This window comes from Ptychodera flava, chromosome 19 (assembly GCF_041260155.1).
Source record: "Ptychodera flava strain L36383 chromosome 19, AS_Pfla_20210202, whole genome shotgun sequence".
Taxonomy (NCBI): domain Eukaryota; kingdom Metazoa; phylum Hemichordata; class Enteropneusta; family Ptychoderidae; genus Ptychodera; species Ptychodera flava.
The window spans coordinates 25,383,141-25,406,131 of record NC_091946.1 but is presented as its reverse complement, the minus strand read 5'-3'; the positions used below and the strand labels follow the sequence as shown (position 1 = coordinate 25,406,131).

At 40.0% G+C, this 22,991-nt stretch overlaps 1 protein-coding gene across 3 annotated transcripts in view; it reads right to left on the bottom strand.

The window, feature by feature from the left end:
• The window catches only part of LOC139119066 (calmodulin-like), a 58,634-nt gene that overhangs the window by 23,990 nt on the left and 11,653 nt on the right, over window positions 1-22,991 (bottom strand). For 2 of the 3 annotated variants that reach the window (XM_070682683.1, XM_070682685.1), the window contains exons 2-3: window positions 18,760-18,790; window positions 9,955-10,098 (exon numbers count right to left, since the gene is read on the bottom strand). In XM_070682683.1, the coding sequence (XP_070538784.1) occupies window positions 9,955-10,098; window positions 18,760-18,790 (175 nt within the window). Of the gene's footprint in view, window positions 1-9,954; window positions 10,099-18,759; window positions 18,791-19,044; window positions 19,197-22,991 lie in introns of those variants that run through there. The other variant, XM_070682684.1, reaches the window with a different exon arrangement.

The window sequence follows — 22,991 nt, the reverse complement described above, 5'->3', positions numbered from 1 at the left end:
TGAAAATGCTAGAATATGATCAAGTGGACACGTAACAGTGGGGTAGAATGCGCCTCGGGGACAGGATCATAAATATTTGGACACTTAAAAGGACAAAGTCGGCCATTTTTCATAAAATTTTGCTTGATACAAGATACTTCTTATATTGTTTGACATGTTGAAAGATACTGAGTAAATGGGTGACCATGCATATATTCGACCTCTGTTTTAGACACGATACATGAAACAGTCGCGAAAATGAATTAATGGTCATGACCATTAATTCATTTTCGCGATAGTTTCGTTAAATTTGTCTAAAAGTAGGGTCGAATACAAATTTAACGAAACTATCGCGAAAATGAATTAATGGTCATGACCATTAATTCATTTTCGCGACTGTTTCATGTATCGTGTCTAAAACAGAGGTCGAATATATGCATGATCACCCATTCATTCAGTATCTTTCAACATGTCAAACAAAATAAGTAGTATCTCGTATCAAACAAAATTCATGAAAAATGGCCGACTTTGTCCCTTTAAATTTCAATTCTTTGCTGGTGTACTGCTAGTCTGGACTCAGAAGCCCGGGAAGAAAATAAAGTTGAACTATTTGAAATTTCAAATATCGGTAAATTGTAATGATTTCGTTTTGGTCATCCAAAACTTTGCTCTGTTACATTAATTGAGTTGCATTCTTGACCGTTTAAGAGAAGTACGTATTTAAAAAAGTTCTCCTTTGAAGCACGGATAATCTTAAGATAGAACGCGCCTCGGGGACTGATTTCTACAATGCTTTTCTGATCTCCCTCTTGTGGGGGTTCATTTTAAACCTCTGGGAGGAAGAAAAAACTGTCACCGTCATAGTTTTTTTTCATAGTTTTTCGAAAATCAAATGTTTAATTTTTCCCAATAGAGATAACACAGGGGCGGCAATTTAAAATTTCAAATATCGCAAAATGTTAGGCAATTTGTTTCGCTAGTTCCTAACTTTGCACCGTGAACCCCGATTTTTATTGTTGATTTGATAAAATAATCGTTTAAAGTTTCGTTTAGGAAAGTTTGAGCATAAGTTTAAGTCTTTTACTTTCGAATCGCATAGTAATGGATACAAAAAACTTAAGTTTGAATTGAAGATATGCCCCAAAATCTGCTCTCAGCAATGCAAACAACCGATGTGGAAAGAGGTCAACCGGGACGTACAGGGTTTCAATTGGCGTTCCTGGGTCGTGTTTGACGAGATTGTACAGTATTACACCGTGCAAATTTGTTTCGAAGAGAATCGCGAGACTAATTGCTTCGTTGTGGGCCGTGTTGTCATCACAACCGCGCTTCATGGTCGTCTCTGCTCGCATCCCTGGTACTCTTTGAGACACCCGCTTGAATATTACATCTGACGTAGGCGACAGATCTTGCAATATGGCGTGTACCAAGCGATGAAGGTTGATTTATACAGTTGTATATTAGGCCTGTGGAGATGTTGAATGCTTATTTGATAATGCACTAGGGGGTCGTGAGATATTGAAATTGATCAGATCTTTCATCATCAGTGGCTTCCCTACAAAAATTGTCGTCTGCGCAAATTTATGACAAAACTTTAAGTCAGGCCCTGTAAAAGTGGACTTTTTATTACCTCAGTAAGGCTGTTGTGTTCTAACGGAAGTAATTTTTGATATTGGGCATTTATTCTTATGGGAATTTCACATTAATTCAGTAATAATCAACTATAACACGGCAGCTTCGAATTATCTTACATGAGATTGAGACTGCGCAGCATCGTGCACTGACAATCACACAGTTATTGTAATTCTGGGCACATTCGCTGTAGACATTACAGCTAACCGTTAAAATTTATGTTTTAGGAAACTTTGACCTACCCAGCAGCTGCCTCGGTATGTTATCGCCAATATCTTCAGACCGATAAACGACTGTTAACCTCGAAGATGATCTTATATCCGGCATTTTGAATGTCGGTTTTAGAATGTTTGAGATCCGAAAGGAGAAATAAAAAATGTAGCATTCACCAGCTAGTTTCGGTCTGTTATAAAATTCAATATCGAAAAACAGCTTGAGAGTGGGGAGAAAAGACAATTCATTCAAGGAAAGTTAACACAATTCATCGTTCGTTTCTTCTGTATCGACGCGAAATACTTTCAAATCACGTCACCCTCAGTTAAAAAAGTGCGTACAAACAGTAGAACACCTGTTTTCCAAACGCAGCGAGGAACATTTTCTAGTGGACCAGGTTTGCCGCCCTTTTGATATCGGCTGAAAAAGACAAGTCTTTTACCGCTTGTCTGTAAATTACCCTTCTATTCAGACGCTGACCTTTTCAACACAGGACCTTCAACGCAGGGGTGACTCAACGGCCTTGAAGTTCACCATTGCAGCATGGAGTGGAAATTGATATCATTTGATCGGAAAGAAATTGGCGGGAAATATTTTAACAGTTATAATTATCACGCTGGTGTCGTACCGTTTGACGGACAAGCTGGGTGAAATTTTGGAGCTTCAGTCTTAATTACTGCACAACCGATAATTTCCACATGATTTCACGTTTATGCTTGAAGCCATAAAATATCAAAACACTCGTCAGACGATCGCCTATCTCTGATCCAAACGCCTACTAAAAAATTCGACACACTTCACGATAGAGAGGTTTCTATTTGAATGCAAATAGACACATTTTGCACTTAGAGTTCTTTTCACAATCATCTTGTGTAATTTAGACTTCTATGCGCAGACGACACCTTCCTGCGGGGAATTGAGAAACAAGCTTTTGAAATGAGCTTTTATTCGATTCACTTAGGCTCGTGCATCGCGTTCTTTAGTGCGTTGGGACTTTTCAGAAATGCAGGGGCGGTAATATCTTTACTGTATGTTGTTACACGACTACAGATGGATTGGCAACACATTTTATTGTGTGGATTTATCAAATGACTTTTTTTCTAGTATGTAGAAAAATATATAGTCTATTTTATTTACTTTTTTATTTTATTCAATCAATCATCCAACAGGCGAAAGCCCAATCATAGCATCAGGTGCATGTACCCATAACCCACTACCCAATGGAGCAATGAGGAGTAAAGCGCCTGGCTCAAGGGCAAAGCATGTTATACAGTCTCGAACTTAGGGAGCCTTCAGTAATTACAGGGGGTGGGCCGGGGAAATTTCGCGCACACCTGTTCCGTAAAATGTGACCCTCCCCCTATCCTCCTGTCTAAAATGTGACCCTCCCCCTTGTCCAACATTCTAAAACTTGACCCTCCCCCAACCACTGCGGTATTCTCCCAAGGAATAACTGAAACAGTATCAGCTAATTTACATAACAATTGGTTCAAATGTTATGTGAGGGACAAATTACAGAGGGGAGCCTGAGAGCTGGTAGTTTGGAGGGACAGTCGCAATTTATCACGCAAGAATTTTTGAAGAGATATGGTATTTCATACATTTGAGGGAGGGTCACCATATTTTGTGCAACTATAAGAAGGCAAGATGAGGCTGATTTAGTGATTCATCCAAAAATATCAAATCATAATACATGGAGTCTATCAGGCAAATTATTGACAATTTCCCCCCCCAAAATATGCTATATCTGTATATTATATATGTTTGATAATGTATTTAAATGTACTTTTCTTGAATTGGGAAGTAAAATGTGCATTTGTGTACAAGAAATTGATTTCTGAATTTCATCTAAAAAGTTTGTTCTCTATCCATGGTGTCTATGATGAAACTATGAATAGTTTTTTCCAATACAAAAATAGAGAAATCTTTGCATTTGTGTACTCTTGATTATTGATATTAATGTTCTCCATTAGACTAGAGTGGTTACAAGTCCATGATTGTGCAAGAAATTTGATTTTTGGAATTTAACCAAAATGTCGATTCACTGTGCATGGCGGTCTATGATGAAACTATGAATAATTTTTTTTAGTATAAAATTAGATAAATCTGTGCATTTATGTATGCTGGATTATTTACATTATTGTTCTTGATTAGACTAGAGTGGTTACAAGTCCATGATTGTGCAAGAAATTTGATTTTGGAATTTCACCAAAATGTCGATTCACTGTGCATGGCGGTCTATGATGAAACTATGAATAATTTTTTTTCAGTACAAAATTAGATAAATCTGTGCATTTATGCATGCTGGATTATTTACATTATTGTTCTTGATTAGACTAGAGTGGTTACAAGTCCATGGTTGTGCAAGAAATTTGATTTTGGAATTTCACTGAAATGTCGATTCCCTATGCACAGCAGTCTATGATGAAACTATAAATAATTTTTTTTCCGTACAAAATTAGATAAATCTGTGCATTTATGTATGCTTGATAATTCACATTATTGTTCTTGATTACACTAGAGTGGTTACAAGTCTATGGTTGTGTAAGAAATTTGATTTTGGAAGTTCACTGAAATGTCAATTTACTATGAAAATGATGCATGGCGGTCTATAATGTGTATTTATTTTGTTGGTGATTTCCTATTCACGAAATATCACATGGACAATCAAAGTTTTGGCCATAAAATCAGCTTCTGTCAAAAGTGACCCTCCCCCAAGATAGCTTTATAAAAAGTGACCCTCCCCCTTGAACTGTTTTCTAAAAAGTGACCCCCAATTCCCCCGGCCCAACCCCTGTAATTATTGAAGGCTCCCTTACCATCCTCCGCTGGTAAGTCCCCCACGCTTACTCTGGGCTTACCGGGTCTCGAACTCACCATCCTCTGATAGTGCACCCAGTGCCCGAACCACCGCCCTACGGTGCCTCCCTTTTCGGGAAATATGTCCTTTTTTCTTGGCTCTCTTTTTAAAAAAATAACTGAACTCAACATGAAATAGATATTTTAAGTCGTTACTATTGAAAGTACAATGACCGAACGGATGTTTTTTCAGCGACAGGAACCACAAGACTCAGAATATAGTCTAGCTTATTACGTAGCAGAGCTGAAATCGAAATTAATTAAAATGTACAGTCGTGAGTTGTACGGATGACAGATTGAGCTACAGTTAATTTCTTCGTCACACATCACTTGCTGCGTATTCACAGAGATACCGGCATCCTCGTTCGGCTGGTCCGTGCAATGAAACCCATCATGCACACATCATAGCAATTAAGGGCAGAATGTGCCTGGGGCACAGATACTCGGAATCTTAAAATATATACAATACTTTGCTGGTCGGCAGATTGTGCGAACTCATGTTGAAACCTGTAGAGCAAATGAGGTTTTCCCGCCTCGTTTTTGTGAAACTCTAAAATTTAATTTTCCCCATATAGAATTGATACAGGCAGCTGTGCGGCTATTCTGGATGTCAAACATCGGTATATTTTAGGCAATCTGTTTTCCTGATCCCAGAATTTGCACAGTGATTCCGATTTTTTTCTTGATTATGAAATTTATTTTAAAGAGTACGGTTGATCGAAAACAATTTTCCCCTTAGGATCAACACCGTGACTGGCAGCTGTGCGGCCATTTTGAAAGTCAAACATCGGTAAATCTTAGGTAAATTGTTTCCCTAACGCCAAAATTTGCACGGTGACTCAAGATTTCCCCCCCCCCTTGATTATAAAATGCAAAGAGACTCGTTGAAAGTTTCCTGTTGCAAATTAAGAGCAGAAATTTTAAAAAGTTTCAATTCTACGTTTGGTCAGAAATCTTGCAGAAAGTACTTCTCTTATAGAAATTCTAATGCGAGGCGATTTTTATTCTCGCGAAGGCGGCGAAAAGGCGCAAGTTTTCACACACAAGGTACTGGATAAAATTTAAACTCCTTTTCAAGGCTCGTTTGTGCCTAAACCGATCCAGCAACACCAACATTTGCCACAGCATCTCAATACATGGGAACTGTTGATTGCCTCGTACCCCCACGTCTAAAGTTCTTCAAATATTTGACGTTCTCCGTGCGGGGGATGCCGCGTACTGAACACTCTCACTGCTGTGCTCTGTCACGTGTCGAAATGCCAGTAACAGATGATCCGACATCGCTGTAATTCACACATCTGGTTGTTTTACAGTTTGACAGACAGCCAGCAAGCGGAGTAATATCTGCAACATATCCCTTGACTTGAAATAGTGACCATGATTTCGCGTCGAAACAGCCGAGAAAAAAAATTGTCATCAATAAATGCACTGTTTGGTCGTCCCTATTCTTCTTCCTTGCTGAAAGCATTACCGGGTGCTCAGTCTTGATAACGTTTGGTCATACCGTCACAATAAAAATTTATTCATATTGCCACTGTTTTACAAATTAGAGATAATAAGACAACAGGGTCACAATATGTATTTGTCTGTGTGTCTCACTCTGTGTGTCTGTGTGTCTGTCTGTATGTATATCTGTATGTATGTATGTATCTATGTATGTATGTATCTATGTATTTCAAGGCTTTTCTTTTCTGCCTGTTTGCGTTTGCTTATCTTTGATAGTTTTTTTTTTATTTGGCGCGAGTCAAGCGTGTTTGAACTATGCTCATTTATTCTCCTCGAAGCCACGGCCTGTAACAAGATACAGTTCTACATGTAAACAGAAAAGCGACCCCGTGGCGTTATGACAGTAATATGGTACAATAAACGAATGTGTAGAAAATGCTTCATAATACTGAAGGAAGAATACGTACTGGTGTGATTCTCTGAAGAGGAAGCTATAAAACCATTTGACAAGGGTTTGTCTAATAATTTTCACTACTTAACAACTTGCTTATTGTCAACGTGCAGCGTGTTATCGGCTGAATCAATGTAAAAAAAAATCCCAGCGCTGTACACCTACGGCAGTGAATGTCCTCTGACATATACCAAGCCTCTTTGTTCGCTTTTGTTATTTACAATTTTCATAATAGGGTCGTGATCTTCTCGTCTATTTTTGGACTGATGACAAATTAGATGATTAATTTCTTTGTTTTTTCATGGTCGGGTACTTAGAACATGTGGCAGACATAATCATTTTCCGATCGGGCGAAAACACTTTCGTGAGTCGGGGACTGCCGTCAGAGACGACGTAAACATGTAGAGGTGATGACAGCGTCGAATAACCGAGAAACGAGGGCAAATGGCGAAGGTAGTTAACGATTATTACATCTGGGGACATAATTAACGACTTTGTGGATTAAAGTTCAAAAACGCCGGCAGTTGCACAGTAGCTCGCATCAGTTTCTACAAGTACCCTTTTTAATATCATTCGGCTCGATGCAATAACTGGGCGACGGGCGATAACGCGCAATAATCGCCGAAGTAAAACGACTTTCAGCCGTAAACGTCAGGCTAGTGAAAACGTCATCGCCAAGTGAACGCGCTGAAAGCCCCGTGCAATTGAAGTTCACTGCGCGAGTGTGTCCTTCGGTCGGACTAAAAACACATGTTGCCACTCAAACAAGGCGATCTGAAGGCTAGGTTTAGATCGATGGCAGTGCTTGCCAAACCTGATATGTTGGAGAACCAAAAGCAATGGGGAACTTTTAAGATAACCATTGGAATACAATCATAGCAACTACATTTGAGGAGTGTAAGGCAAATGCTTATGTGACAAATGGACAGGCAGAAAGAGACACAATACATTCTTCACACACTGATATCTTGCCGTCAATGATTCTCCATATTGTAAATATTTGTTTTTCATATATATATATATATATATATATATATATATATATATATATATATATATATATATATATATATGTATATATATATATATATATATATATATATATATATATATATATATATATATATATATATATATATATATTATATAGCTAGGCGACTGATGCCGTATGTTGTGGGTTCGAATCCGATTGAAAACTATCCGTATATATATGTGTGTACTTCATATATCATATATACACATATATGCATTTCATAGATTTATTTAAATGTATAAATATATGAATTCATAGTATATAATATCCATGTGATACATGCACACAAACATGAATATATAATTATACATATATATATATATATATATATATATATATATATATATATATATATATAATAATTACATGATTGACGGCCGCGTGATATACAATTCCGTGTTGAATACAAGTAATATTAACAGTTATATTTTGTAAGACACGATATTACGTCTGTCAGTCGTTCATGGCTTATTAAAGAGCTATTTTGGATTATACGCGAGAACTGTCTTTTTACAACGAGTACTTGAACATCATGTCTCTCAACCAGTGCTGGCAGTTCGGTCCAGCAAATTCTGGCGCTACTTGTTCGGACTGTGTCACAGAATTTCGTTTTATTGTGGTATGCTCAAACGCAGATATATGAACCACGCGAAATTTAAAAAATAAACCTCTTTATACTTTATCCCACGATTCTTTATAATCTGCTATAGGCAGCTGCAACCAGCCACACGTACCAGTATTTGCGTGCTCTCTCGTATGGCGAGTGCAGTGCATAGCTGATCTGGGCACAGCTTTAACCCTTTGAGCGCCAAAGTAAATTTTTGTTACCCTTTTAAAATATAACTCAGTCAATTTTTGTCAGATTTTTGCCAAAATTTTGATAAAGAACTGTGGCTGATGAAATATTGTGTACTTTTGGTCCAAAATTATCAGAAAAATTACAGAAATGTTCATAAATATTGGTAAAATGTTGCACTAAAATTTTGGTAGGAAAAATACAGCTCTCAAAGGGTTAATTTAATTTCTCTGCACGGATTTTCCACGTGTTGGCACTTGTGTTCAAATTAATCTTTCTCACGGTAAAGTGGCTCAGATAAGAGCATGTCAAAACACACGATAATAAAGAAGTGAAGATATTAAACGGAAGCTACTTTTCAAATTGGCATCAATTTGCTTGATGTTGTTTTTCGCATATTAAAACCATCCATGATCTAGTTCTAATTCACAGACATGCATTTTACTTTAATGACTCTTACAAAAAAACCCTTACTTAGCCTTGCGTCAGCGATAAACAATAATAAACGACCAAAATCGTCGTCTGGAGGTCCAAAACGGGAAAGGAGGTAATTTTACCAGTGGTCCTTCGGCTGATCTGACCCTAACTCAATTTAATGTGCACGATTCTCTTTTCAAGGGTGCGGCATTTACCAATGGGTCGTCAAGAACACGAGGTTGTTGGGTTTTACCGAAGGATCAGCGAGGACGCTGTGTGTCACCAGTATGGTTTCAGTTATTCAGACCATGATTTGAATGCTTCAGAAGGTTTTGTTCGTGACGTGTACATTCCCCCCTGCATCACCAACACTTGCCGAGGAAACTCTAGCCCGAGTTCCATCACGGCGTCTCAGTGCGCTGATGTCTCGGGCAGGCCACAACCGATGGTTCAGCACGAGTGACACATTAACGCGATGATTTAACTTTACCGTGTTAATATTCCGTGTTATTTCTACAATTTCTTACCATTTATTACGACCTCGCAGGAGGTCACAACTAGTCTCCGAACCATAACGCTTACCCCCTTCCCCCCACTGTCATCTGCACTAGGTTTGCTCTAGCTACAGTCAATTCGTCACAGCTTTTAAGCTTAACAGTCGGCGTAATCTTTCTGAGAAGAAGCAAAGCTATCAAGTCAAGATTGCCTTCAAGTCTATATCGATTGCTGAAAGCTCCAAGAGCTGCTGAGCGCAGCGTTTCAACGCCCTAAACATGCGTCTTATCTGAAATGCCAAACGCAACGAGAAATATAAGCTATAAACCCACACTGTAAAAACATCCACACTATAAATACCTTTATATTATGTACTTACAATAATCAAACGTCCATTCAAAGATGCAATTACAAACGTTTCTATAGTAACACGCAGAATGCCTCTTTATACCTTACTATGTTAAAAACCAGCGATATTTAATAATCAACACAACTTACGACCAGCAGATCAGTTGTACAAAAAAAAAAAACGATTAGTGTCAGTCTTTTGTAATTATTCATTTTTCATCATACACTTTTCGATTAGCCTCTGTTTTACTATATGATGCAGAGGGTTGTAACAAGAATACTCACCATCCTCATCGACACACTTGATCATATCTTGAAGTTCTTCGTCGGTCGGGTTCTGGCCCAGGGACCTCATCACGGTCCCCAGCTCCAGGATGCTGATCGTCCCATCGCCGTTCTTGTCGAACAAGGAGAACGCCTCCCAGAATTCTGGAGCAACAGAATGGATAATTTTGTGTTGTGAGAAACCGACAACTCGACTGCGGAGGCGGAAGTTCTTAAACTGGGACAGTTGAGGCAGCCGAGAACGTCTTCTTGGCTGCGGCTGTGGTTGTGGTTGTTGCGTCATTCTTATGGGGATGATATCTCGAAGACGCAACTGAGCAGACGAGAAATTGTCTTATGCAGTTGTTGCGTATACCCCAGTTTTCGTTGAGTTTTCTTTGAAAGTCCTCTAGTACGAAGTCAAATAGTGAACTATGGTAGTGAACTGAAATGGGGAACGGCGTGGTCGACCGTCGCGTTGCCCCGGAGAAGAGAGCGTAGGACACGGTTGGACAACCAACACTGTGTCTGCATTTGAAGTCGAAGTCAACAGTCTTCAAGCCAGCCCAAGCACTGAACTGTCGAGGTGACAGCCGATGTGAGAAGCGATACGCACGCAGCTTAACAAATTGGAGGAGTATCTCGCTCAGCGGACATTGATGAATTGTGTTGTGACACCAGCGAGCGATGCAAAGTGAAATCACGCTGCAACTGATGATTCAGACAATCGCCGATGTTTTGAAAAAATCTTTGCCCACACTGGCTGTCGCTACTAATGTACTATCGCGTACTGCGGAGAGGAACGACCTCCGCGGATCGTTCAGTAATCTTTTACCGGACAATCTTTTCCCGAGCCCTATATCTTCAGTGATGCTAGCTCGAAACACCAGTTCGTGAACAGTGCATGATTTATCCCGACGGAGCGTAAACGAAGCAACCAAAGCGTGTGACGTCACCGATGCACAGAGCTCAAATGGTACGGTCCACAGGCAACATGTGGCGTTTTTTTCCGAGGGCGCTGTGACACTTGCCACATTGGCAAAATGCCATCCGTATTTTGATTCGCAACTGCAGTCCGGGTCAATGGCCGTTTACTGTGGGTATGCGTACATTATCTATAGTAATCTTTCATGAGCTAACAGAGAAAGTATGTTACAATGATAGTTTTACGAGGAAAGCGGAAAGGAAAGCGATGCGAAATATTGGCGGGCAAGCAAACTATATTTTGATAGTTTTACGAGGAAAGCGGAAAAGAAAGCGATGCGAAATATTGGCGGGCAAGCAAACTATATTTTGAGCCGTAACATGATGCATTAGCAAATTAAAATTTGTTGTTTCTGAATCTGGCTTTTGGCTGAAAATAACACAAGCCGGTAAAATATCATGAGCCAATCGTATAAAGATCTAACGCTACAAGACAATCGATATTACTTTTGTAAAAAGATGATGATGATGATGATGATGATGATGATGATGATGATGATGGTGATGATGATGATGATGACGACGACGATGATAATGCTGATAATTAAATGATGACGATGACGATGATGATGATGATGATGATGATGATGATGATGATGATGAGACGACGACGATGACGATGACTACGACTACGATAACGGCGATGGTGGCGGTGGTGGTGGTTGTGGGGGTGGCGGCTTCTGCAGTGGCGGCAGTTATGGCGATAACTAAACTTAGACAACGATGATACAGCACCGCGAGAATGGCGGTGTCAGTGGAGTAGAAAGGAATTTTAAACGCTTTCACATCTTTCCTGTCCGTTGTAAATACTCTCCTATTTTGTATAAATTCAGCGTGATTTAGCCTGACCTTTCACGAGTCTACGCTGTGTTGATCACTGATACTCTGTACGAGACGTGTGTTGTCATAGGTATCGAATCGTGTTGATATCTCTAGGTTAAGAATGGTCAATCTCTCAAATAACACACAACGCGTAGAGCTCGAATCTTTCTATGCTTCAGGTTTATTACGGCCAAACGTATAACCTAAACCGTACTCATCTTCTCGAAAATACTAATTGAAATCCCCGCCCTGATTCAGCTGATATTTCTGGTATGATTTAAAAATTACGGCGACCCAGGGAAGCTCTCAGAAATACCGGAATCTTGAGAACGCGTATATCAAGACTTCTAAAATTTGAGAGCCACGGAAGGCTCGTATGTCATCTATTATCAATACGTGCAGTGAGTTGAGGAAGATAGCAACAAGCTATGCATGGCGAATATTTGAGTTCCTTTAGAAGTCAGACATCTGTTTAAGCCCAACGCTGAATTCTGCTCACCCATGTTAATCTTCCTTGATTAATTTCTCCTCACAAGTTACCAATGTTTCAACCTCTATTATTCGTCCACAATTCAAAAGCAAAGATGAACCCACGTCAGGCAACGATTCCATTTTCATCGTAGCGACGCGACGTCGATACGATGTTATCGCAAGGGGGGGGGGATGTCGTGTGCGGAATACAGTCAGTTCAGACATCGTACACCTTACATAGCAATTACGGTAACGTTTATATCTTGAGCTTCTCAGTCAACCAGACAGTGATTTCGCTCAGATAAAAGCACTTCATTTTTGAGCGTTTTTCATGTTTATTCAAGATAAAGCACTTTTCACTAAGTTTATTGATATAGGGGCCATGGGACGATTCCAGCGATAATGAAATGGTTATGAACCCATCGATTTGATCGAGATTCTTGTTTTATTAGCAAATTATTACGTTCTTTCAGGGTTTTGTGACCCCGGGGAGATGTAGCAACGTAACGTCTGAGGATGGGGTACATTTCGCAAGATAATCAACTTTTTTCTATTTTTGTTGTAGTCTCATGGAGGCTAAATTGCTGCCACCAAACCACAACCATCATCGTCATCATCATCATTATCATCATCATCATCGTCGTCGTCGTCGTCATTATCATCTCATCATCTGAATCTGGATCTTGTCTACCGAGCCTCCTGCACACGTACATCATTTCCATAATCGCCATTGAGGGAATTACTTAATACTTCGAAAAAAATCACCGGACAATACGCCAAATTCAGATGAAGTACTCAGTCAAAACTGGTGCAATAAAGAGAAAAACTAGCGATTATTTTTCAGCATGTCCCCCCTCCGCAAACCTTTATTCTGCGGCAGGCCTCTCTAAGCCGGGAGAAAACTTATCTAGTTCAGGTGCATGAATGAGGTCACCCGCCAAGTTGCGATCCGTCTCTTGGCTCTAGAAGACGTACGAACGATTCCCACACCTTCCCATTTTCCAAAACTGACACGTTCTGTGTCACGTTCAACGCTCTCGCCTCGATTTGGAATCGCTAACACTACTATATCCCTCTACGGAATGTAGGAATGGCAAATTGAGAACTCTAATCGTGCATATGCCGAGCAAAGCAAGAACTAACATCGATATCAACTCTCTCACGGTATTCCCCTGTTACTCAAGAGAGGAGATTTTTATCTTCTTAATGTCATGGGGCGACTTTGTTTATCTTCTTATGCATGCGTACATAAATACAAAGTGATTTAAGACTATTTTAGTGACACATTACATATTTTTTATCCTGAAATTGTTTTCTAATTTGGCTATGTGTTATATATATATATATATATATATATATATATATATATATATATATATATATATATATATATGTGTGTGTGTGTGTGTGTGTGTGTGTGTGTGTGTGTGTGTGAGTGTGTGTGTGTGTGTGTGTTGTGTATGTATATATATATTGTGAGTATGTATGTATATATTATATATTGTGTGTATGTATATATATATATATATATATATATAGAGAGAGAGAGAGAGAGAGAGAGAGAGAGAGAGAGAGAGAGAGAGAGAGAGAGAGAGAGAGAGAGAGAGAGAGTATATGTATATATGTACAATGTATGTGTATGTATTGTGTGCGTTTATTTATTCATTAATGTTTTATTCATTCATTCGTTCTTTCATTTATTAAATTTGTTCATTTATTCATTCATTTATTTATTTATTTATTTTTCACTTTCTGACGGAATTTTACGCAAACTATCGACCGATCCATTGTAAGATCGCTGAGTTTGAAGACCGCGCAGTAGAAATTTCGCGAAGTAGGTATTCTGGATCGTATACTCAGTCCGGCAGCCGAGTTTTGAACGAGAGAGAGAGAGAGAGACAGACAGTACACCCACGTATGGTATAGCGATGACTCCATTGGGTCACCTGAGTTTGTGATGAGAGTTTGCCCGACCACATCGCAGATATCTCTTTTCTCTGAGTCAAACACGCTATTCTAGACTGAACACACCTGAGAATTACTCGAGCCGGCGTGGAGTAGACACGCTACTAACCAATATAGGATTAATTGTATGCCCAGCCAATTATCTGAGAGCGAAACTGTAGCGCTGAGCGGATGCTGTGTATATTTGCCGGCTAATGGTATCTATGATGGAATATACTGCATTCTAACGTACTGCAATATATCATAGCGGTGCTGACGTCATTTTCCGTTCAAACTCGCCCCCTCTTTTCGAATTCAATGCTTGCTGCACAAATGGTTGAAAATAATATCACAGCCTGCGCGTTCTATTTCCGACTCCTCTCTGCCGGAACTAATCAGACTTTGTCATGAGGGAGGAACGAACGCTGTGATGTACATACAGAAAAAAAAACACTGCCAGGAAGTCTGCAGATATTTCAAACTTTCTTCCGTGAGTCCGGTGGACTAGTTGCCGGCCGCGGACTTATACCGTCACAGAGTGGGCTCTTCACAGGTTTCATCTGCCATCTTCTGTCCAAATTTCATATCAAAATGATAATCTCACAATTTCCAACCCCGTCTTTTAAATTCCTTTAGAAATGACAGCAAAGACGTAATCTCCGTCGAGCTCGATGACAATTTTGAGTCGGAGACCCCTGGAATCGCCAGATGCGTTCCCATTTCCTGAGAACTCGAGACGGTAATCTCTTTTGCAGGCGAGATGCAACGGACCAGTTTACAAAAGTGAAAGAATAGCACCACGCTCCGTTTAGTATGCATTAAAAAGTTTTTCTTATCGCCACTGTCTGTCAGACTCGAGTGATGAAGGTCAAATGAGATGAATAATAAATAAACCGATATGTATCAAGCTAAATTTGAAATACTTCAGCGCTTTGGCTGCTTTGGGCTCGCTTTGACTGAGATATGGCCATCATTGTGGCTGAATTTCAATACCTATACACCGTTACTAGTAGAATTGCCTAACCCTGGTTTCCAACAAATCAAGCTAATTTTCTAGTTAAAAAATAACAGAAGTGGGATTTTCTAGGATATGAAATTCAGCAAACTGCTTGATACTGCCTGTTCTATCTAAATGTTAATGTTCACCGCCGGAAAATTATTCATAATGATTCTTCGGAAGTTCAATTGGCGTTGGATGACGCTTTTTAAAGTCTGAATCAGAATTTCACGCTCTGATTTTCACCTAACTTATATGAGAATGAATCCCTCTCATTTGAAGATTTGTGAATATACGCTCGTCAAAATCAGGCTTGATATAACCTCACGCTGTTAACAGTCGACATGTAATGTTATCTAAGATATTTTAATTATTCAATGAAGCCTGACGTTTAAATGGGTTCGTACCATATGAATACTTTGTTCAACAGATGCAGTTTTCTTAACGACAAACAGTTGAATAGGCTGTTAAACAAATGGCTGGTTTATTTTCTTGTTTATTTATCCATTTTTTACTCGCTCAGTGGTTCTATACATGTGTGACACATCTGTACTTCACGGAGCCAGGGTCACATTGATCGAATTGACGAGATCGTTTTAAAAAAGTGACCGCCGGTGATCCGTCGCGGCCTCGTCAATCTAGCATGAACGAGAACAACACTTTTACAGCTGAAAGTCATAAAAATCGTTGATTCCAGGATAGCTCTCTGAAGCAGGAAAAAAAACAGTTAACCAGAACTGACGTCATCGGTCGTAAACAAGATTTAAAAATAATCTTCGAGTGTTGACTCAGATATTTCAGAGTATGACTCCGCACTGGTTGTAATGTTACGTCACGGTGGCAACGGTCGGTGTGTCCGTCAACCCGGAGCCGGAAACTTTGATTTGTTTAAGTAATATTCAAGACATCCCAAACTTCTAGTACATTTCTACCTTAACATGCTATCGCTTGTAATCCGGATTTGACTGGGCCGGACCACATTCAAGGCTTGGGATCCCATTTACGATGGGGTAATCGATATAGGTCAACTTTTGGTGGTCACTTTACTGAAAATGAAGCGTAAGTTTCCAACATGCGGGAACGAGATCTGAATGTTGAACGTTGATGATGGAGTCTTAGGGAGCCGTCATTATTTACGGCCTTTTGGGGGTCGGAGGAATGTAAGGGGAAGGTCACTCAAAAAATTGAAAGCTACAAGGGGGGGTGCTCAAAATATGGAGAGAAAGAAGGTGGTTACTCAATTGTTGGTGCAAAATGAATTGAAACACCTCTCAGATTGCACCATTTCAAAAATCAATTTCTCAAAATTTTCGATGCAAGAGGGGGGGCACCCCCTCTCGCGCTCCCCCCCCCTTGGGGTGTGCTAACAGTTTTACTTTAAAGGCACAAATTAAAAAACACCTCTCGTATATTGCACCATACTGCACCATTGCACACATTTCTCAAATTTTTCCATGCAAGAGAGGGAGTAACTTCCTATGACTCTTTCCCCCCCGCCTCCGGCAGGTTCTCTCCCCTGTATTTTCAATTTCTGCCCAGTCAGATATCTTAGTGAAGACCCTGTCACGATACCCATCCAAAGTGTATGGTTGGATACTGGTTATAGCGTGAGCTTTTATATCTACATTTTGTTGACTTTGAATTTCATTTTGTTAGTTTCACCCTTTTCAACCGTCATGAGATAACCGATGATAATCTAGCAGGGTACACCAGGATATGAAAGGTCTTTACTATTGTTGTATTTTTGTAAATTTTACAATTACACGTCTTGCGATTTAACTTTTCTAAATGGGGGTCAGTCAGTCAAAATTTCTGTGTCAGAGAGGGGGGTTACTCAAATTCAACAGGGTTGGCAGGGGTTTACTCGAAATTTCAGAGTTTCCGATGAAATTCCTCCGACCCCCAGGCCGTAAATAACGACGGCTCCCTTAGGGGTTCAGGGACCATTAAAGTCCCGGATGCAATTGGTCCAAATATGCCAATATGATTTGGATAATAAGCTAGGAGATAAAATAGATACAATGGACACAAAGGCTATAATCTGATCAGGAAAGAAAAATGGATGTCTATCCGTTTTAGAGTGTCTAGCATACATGCACACGGATAGGTGGACAGACAGACGGGTAGACATAGATCGATAGATATATAGCTAGATAGCTAGATACATACATACATACATACATACATACATACATACATACATACATACATACATACATACATATACATACATAGAGACAGGTAGACAGACAGACAGACAGACAGACAGACAGACAGACAGACAGACAGGCAGACAGACAGACAGTTGAAGCAATGTTAAAGAAATATACTCATCGGAGTTTCTGCCATATCCCCCTCGCGGGAGGAATGTTTAATTATCTGCGGTGTGAAATGATACATGGGCAGGCACAGGGGAAGGCAGAGAAACATGCCGTGATATATAAACAGAAGGACGTCAGACGTCAGAGCAAGCCTTCATATACATACAGAGGGGCATCAAGTAGAAGGTACAAGATTCTCAGTAACTGTGAAAATGGGGTCTGGAGATATAACAGAAAATGCTCTGAGAAATTCAGGTAGGTAATATCTCGTTTCTCGATAGCTTCAGCGAGTCAAAGCTTATTGCTACTTCACCGGCCTCTCTCTTGTCTCTATTTAAAGTCGTTTTTGTTCTCACGGGCGGACATGATCAACTTTAATCATTAGAAGAAATCGACAGCATCTCGTTTTTTTCCCTCGTCGTGGAAGGTGAAATCGTTCGTTTTCTCGCCTTGACGACCGCGTCATGGTTGTTTGTCGTTTAATCACAGCAAAAAACAGTAGAGGTGGTAGACAGTGTCATGTGAGGTCACCTTAATGAGTTTTGAGGTCAGTTGGTATAACACTTGCCTGTGGATAAATTTCACCGGGAGAGCATCTCTATACGTTTTGCTGCCATCGTAAACTCACCGAGTGCCTATCATTCTCGCTTCACCAGTTTCGATCCAAAATCACTCCCTTTAAGCGAAGAACACTTTATAGGGAATCGATCATCGGTCGCTAAGTCCACTCGTATAGGCGGCTTTCAAAGTAAATTTAACAAGTCAATTTGTATTCTCGAGGCGAACACCGTCGTTGCACTATGGCTTTGAAATCGGTAATTATTATCCATCGGAGGTTTTACCTTCAGAGAATTGACGTAGGTACTTTCAAGTTCATTAATGGCTGTATTCGCCGCATATCTGCGCTTTTCCAAGTTATTCTGCGTGAAGTGGGATCAGTATAGCTGGAACACGTCGTTCGAATTCGTACACAGGACTCTCGCGGATTCTCGGCTGCCAGTGTGTTGTGCCCGTAAATACCCGTCATTTTATTTGAGTTTTTCAATATTACACCAACTATTCCTATTTACCCTAGTTTATTCCTCATTAATATTGTTCTTACACTTGTCTCAAATACATGTAATCTAAAAGGCTCTCTCTCTCTCTCTCTCTCTCTCTCTCTCTCTCTCTCTCTCTCTCTCTCTCTCTCTCTCTCTCTCTCTCTCTCTCTCTCTCTCTCTCTCTCTCTCTCAACACAATGCATCACCTGCATTCTAATCTTGCCGTGGGCTCAAAATGATGACTTACCGGCTTTGTCCGCTACGCTCAGTCCAGAAGACTTCAAGTTCAAGTTCCATTTGACGACGGACGGGACGCAAAAAGAAAAACAACTCATTAGTTTGGATACGCTGCACAGGCGAAAAGACATGATGGGAAATGTATTGGCTTTCCAGCAGTTGTCATCATACCGCAGTCCGTAAAGGGGGGAGGAAGCACTCTTCCCCGTGTCGAGCAATCGCTCCGGTCGCTCGAAATAATTAAACGCAATTGTATAATTACTTAACCTGCGAGGGACCCCTCGGGGAAACAGACCTCTGAATCGACCACCTGTACCGACCAGAGTCGCTGAATAATCATAAGTGTCGATGTCGCTCCGTGTTTGTACAATCAGAAGCCTGGCTCGTCGGGGAGACACAGCTTGGTAAATTTGAGAACGCAAGCGTGGGATGAGCAACGGCCCCTATTGCCCACGTATAACATGTCAGGAAATCGGGGCCTAAATTCGCGTGGGGACACGGCCAATAAAACGGCCGGCGCGGCGACAAGTCTGAATAATTCCCTGAGAAATATGTAGCGCGTCACTAATGCAAAAATTCATATCATACAATCTTCGGTCTGTGAACTGTAACTAATACGGACAGAGATGAGAAAGCGCTCTGTGGCGTGTCCGACTTTGATTGTTAGAGACAGAAATCGAACATTAATATGTTTGGATAATTTTTTTTTTCTTGCAGCGGGATTAATGCAACGTCTCTTTTCTGAACTATCACAGGAGACAGATGCAAACGTCAGCACGTGCATTCATTTTAGAATTGGTCTATTTTTTGCGTCTGCGCATTAATAGAGCCTTTGACGGTGAAAAAACGGACTTTGGACGTCATTGTCAAATACTTGATCCCGGCAATCCAGTGATCTACCTTGAGTACAACAGAAATAATATCAGCACTAAAGTCTTTAGGACTTTTAACGGATATCTATCATTTTTTTCGTTCGATTTTTAAATGGTGCCTCAAGCAACCGAAAAATAAGTCATATTTGAGTATAATTTTCACTTATTATCTCTCAGATTAGGCTCGTCGAAAAGCCACCAAGCGGTCTTTTGTTACGATATAGGACAAAGCCTTGAACGTCAATAATAGTCATGCTTCTGACCATCGCTTCTTTTTAGGTAGAATGCGCTTGTGGGACAGGTATTGGAAACCTCAAGTTTGTACAACACGTTTTTGGTCTACCCGTTGCGGGGGCTCATTTCCAACTTGGTCATTGAGTAAATAAAGTTTTCGCCAGCTTACTTTTGTGACATGATGGCGGCCATTTTGATTTTCAAGTGTCGATAAAGGTGGGGTAAACTGTGGCTCCAGTACCAAATTTTGCACAACGACTCCGAACTTTCGGAAGGGAATGATTTAAGATTTCCTTAGAAGGTTTCAGCAAAAAATATATATATATATATATATATATATATATATATATATATATATATATATATATATATATATATATATATATATATATATATATATATATATATAATCAAATTGATGATGGGGTAATGAATATTTTAAAGAATAAGCTTGCCTAAGTGTCAGTTCAATGTAAAAAAAGTGATTGATGAGTGGAGCAAATCGAACAATGGTCAAATGTTACAGGTAAAAATTGTGAGAAGTAGGTCTCTATAGAACCGATCAGCGCCACCATGCCGCAGTGACATGCGCAGAGTCTGCCCGTGAAGATAACATCAGTCTCAGACGTATCGTATTGAAATGTACGTTCTGTCATGCGCATAGAACCCCGGATAGTGTTTCGCACATTCGAGAAATATCGACGCGCTGTTGCATCGTGGATGTAAGAATTGTAGTAAATAAATTACGTTGCACCTATAGCCTCAGCTCCATCGATCTAATTTTGCCTTCTCTGTGAACTAGTTATTCTACGCCACGGGGGCTCGTATTTGTCCCCTGTTGTGAATATATGTAGCATCATACGGGTGACTTTGTTGTTAGGGTAGTGCGCGCCCTGAAATTGAAAGACGTAGTTATTCCAACTTTCTCAATGGAAATTTTCAACCATTCTCTCTCAAAATCAAGAAGGACTCGGACAATAGGGAGTCACCGTGCAAAAGTTTGACATTGTGGAAACGAATCTTCCCAATTCTTCCTGACACCTGAAATTCAAAATGGCCGTCATCTCTATGTTAACCCTGTTGGTAAAAATTGAATTCTCGATTTAACAAATTTAAAGTTGACCGGTGAAAATGTATTTACTCCCACGAGCTTCAAAATGACCCCCAAGAGTGGTAGACCAAAAGTGTATTGGAAAAGTTTGAGTCCGAATAACTGTACCCGCGCATCCTACCCTAATATCGCCTCCTAGGCATGATTGTTTTTCAGAGTACTAGTAATTACTTTAGTAGCTGATTTTGTTAGTTTTATAACTCTTCGCCATCTAGCGACGGCGGGGAGATTGCATGCAAATTTGCCTGATCTGTACTTTTAAATATTTAAAGATGGACATTTTATCAGCTAGCTGAGCAAGTGATCGAGGAGTTCGGCAGCTCACTTGTGTGAAGTCATTACAGAGCCGAGACACTTCGGCGAATGTGACACACACGTCATCCATTCGCGAACTTTATCGAGCTTTATCAGAATCCGATAACGGCGATCGGGCAGAATCAAAAACACGTGTCGTAGTATTCCATGTATTAGCATGCCGCAGTCTGTGCCCTGATCTATCTGGAATCTCCACATGACGTTTAACCGTTTTTAAAAACCATTTTACAGTACTTGAGTGGCGGTGTCTGTAAATTACAGTTTCTCGTCCCCGACTCCTTCAAACGAAAGATCATGTTCAAATGCACTGTGTTCACACTCCTAGACCCACGAAAAGAAAAAAACTCCAGGGTACGGTTTAACTTGTCGATACAGCATGTGTGTCTGTCTGTGTGTGTGTGTTTGTGTGTGTGTATATGAGTAATGTTTTATGTTATATCGATAAACAGGTAAATTTAATATTAGTCGGGACTAGAGTTACATTGTATATTTCTGTCGGCCAGGGTGTTACTTGGTATTTCAAGATACTTCAGAGAGACCATTCAAAAGTTACCCTTGTTTCACAAACCAAAATAAATGAAAATGTTATTTCACGGTCTGTACTTTCGCCTACAAAATGCGGCCATCGGGAGAATTATATTCAGCTGGGATTCGACTGAAATCTACATTAATTAATCAGTTTCACGTGACGCGAAACCAATTAACATGATTTACGATTTCGAATGAAATACCAGAATGATATTGCATAGATTGATGATCCATCACGTGAAACCTTAGATCCAGAGAACGACTTGGAATGTCTCCCCTTTTAGCCTCCCGCCCAATTACCACATGCATTTAGGTAAAATGACACAACACGGTGAACAAAAAGAGTGGCCAGATCAAAGTCGGGTGCCCAAAGGTTAAAAAAAAGAACAGCTTTTCTCTGTCTTTTGTCATTATTGTAACAAGGCACTGAATATTTTTCCAAGGCCCATGACTGACCAACAAACAAAATATTCGGTCCAGGGTGTGATAATAATCCGGACAACTTTTGTCTCCGGTCATTAAATCTCCTGTCAAGGTATAGCCATGCTTCGCTCCACAAATGAGAGTCAGTGTGTATCGGTATGTAGACTTTCGACACCAACCTGTTCCCTGAACCTAAGCATCACCGCTAAAAATATCGAGTAGATTCCAAGAACTATTTAACTAGCTACCGATCATGACTTTTACAATGTCGGGTAATTGATATCCCCCATCCTCCAAGCATAACAACACCCTTTGACCGGCGCCATTGTTGGATCAAAGCTTGCAAAAGGAAAAAATTGCTGGCAGTATTATATTCTAATAAGGACGATTAAGAGCGGAAATTTAGCACACTTTAGGTGTATCAGAGTGTTTTCACCCCATAATAGTACATAAGGTCAAGGTGAGAGTCCATCGCCAATACGGTGTAAGTTTAACTCAGTGGCAAGATGGCAACAAGACAGGACAGCAATGGTACTAGTAACGACCTGTTGATTCGAACTAGATATTTTCACAAGGCGTGACCTAGAATTTTTTCGAAAGTTCAAATAAGTGGTATTTCTCTCTAGTTGACAATAACCTGTCTGAAAGCTGCCCAGTTGCCTATAAAAATATTCCAAGATTGACTTTTGCTATCAAGGTTTTTCTGGTTTACACATCTCTGTTACGCGAAAAATCCTAACACTGGTATATATAATGGAT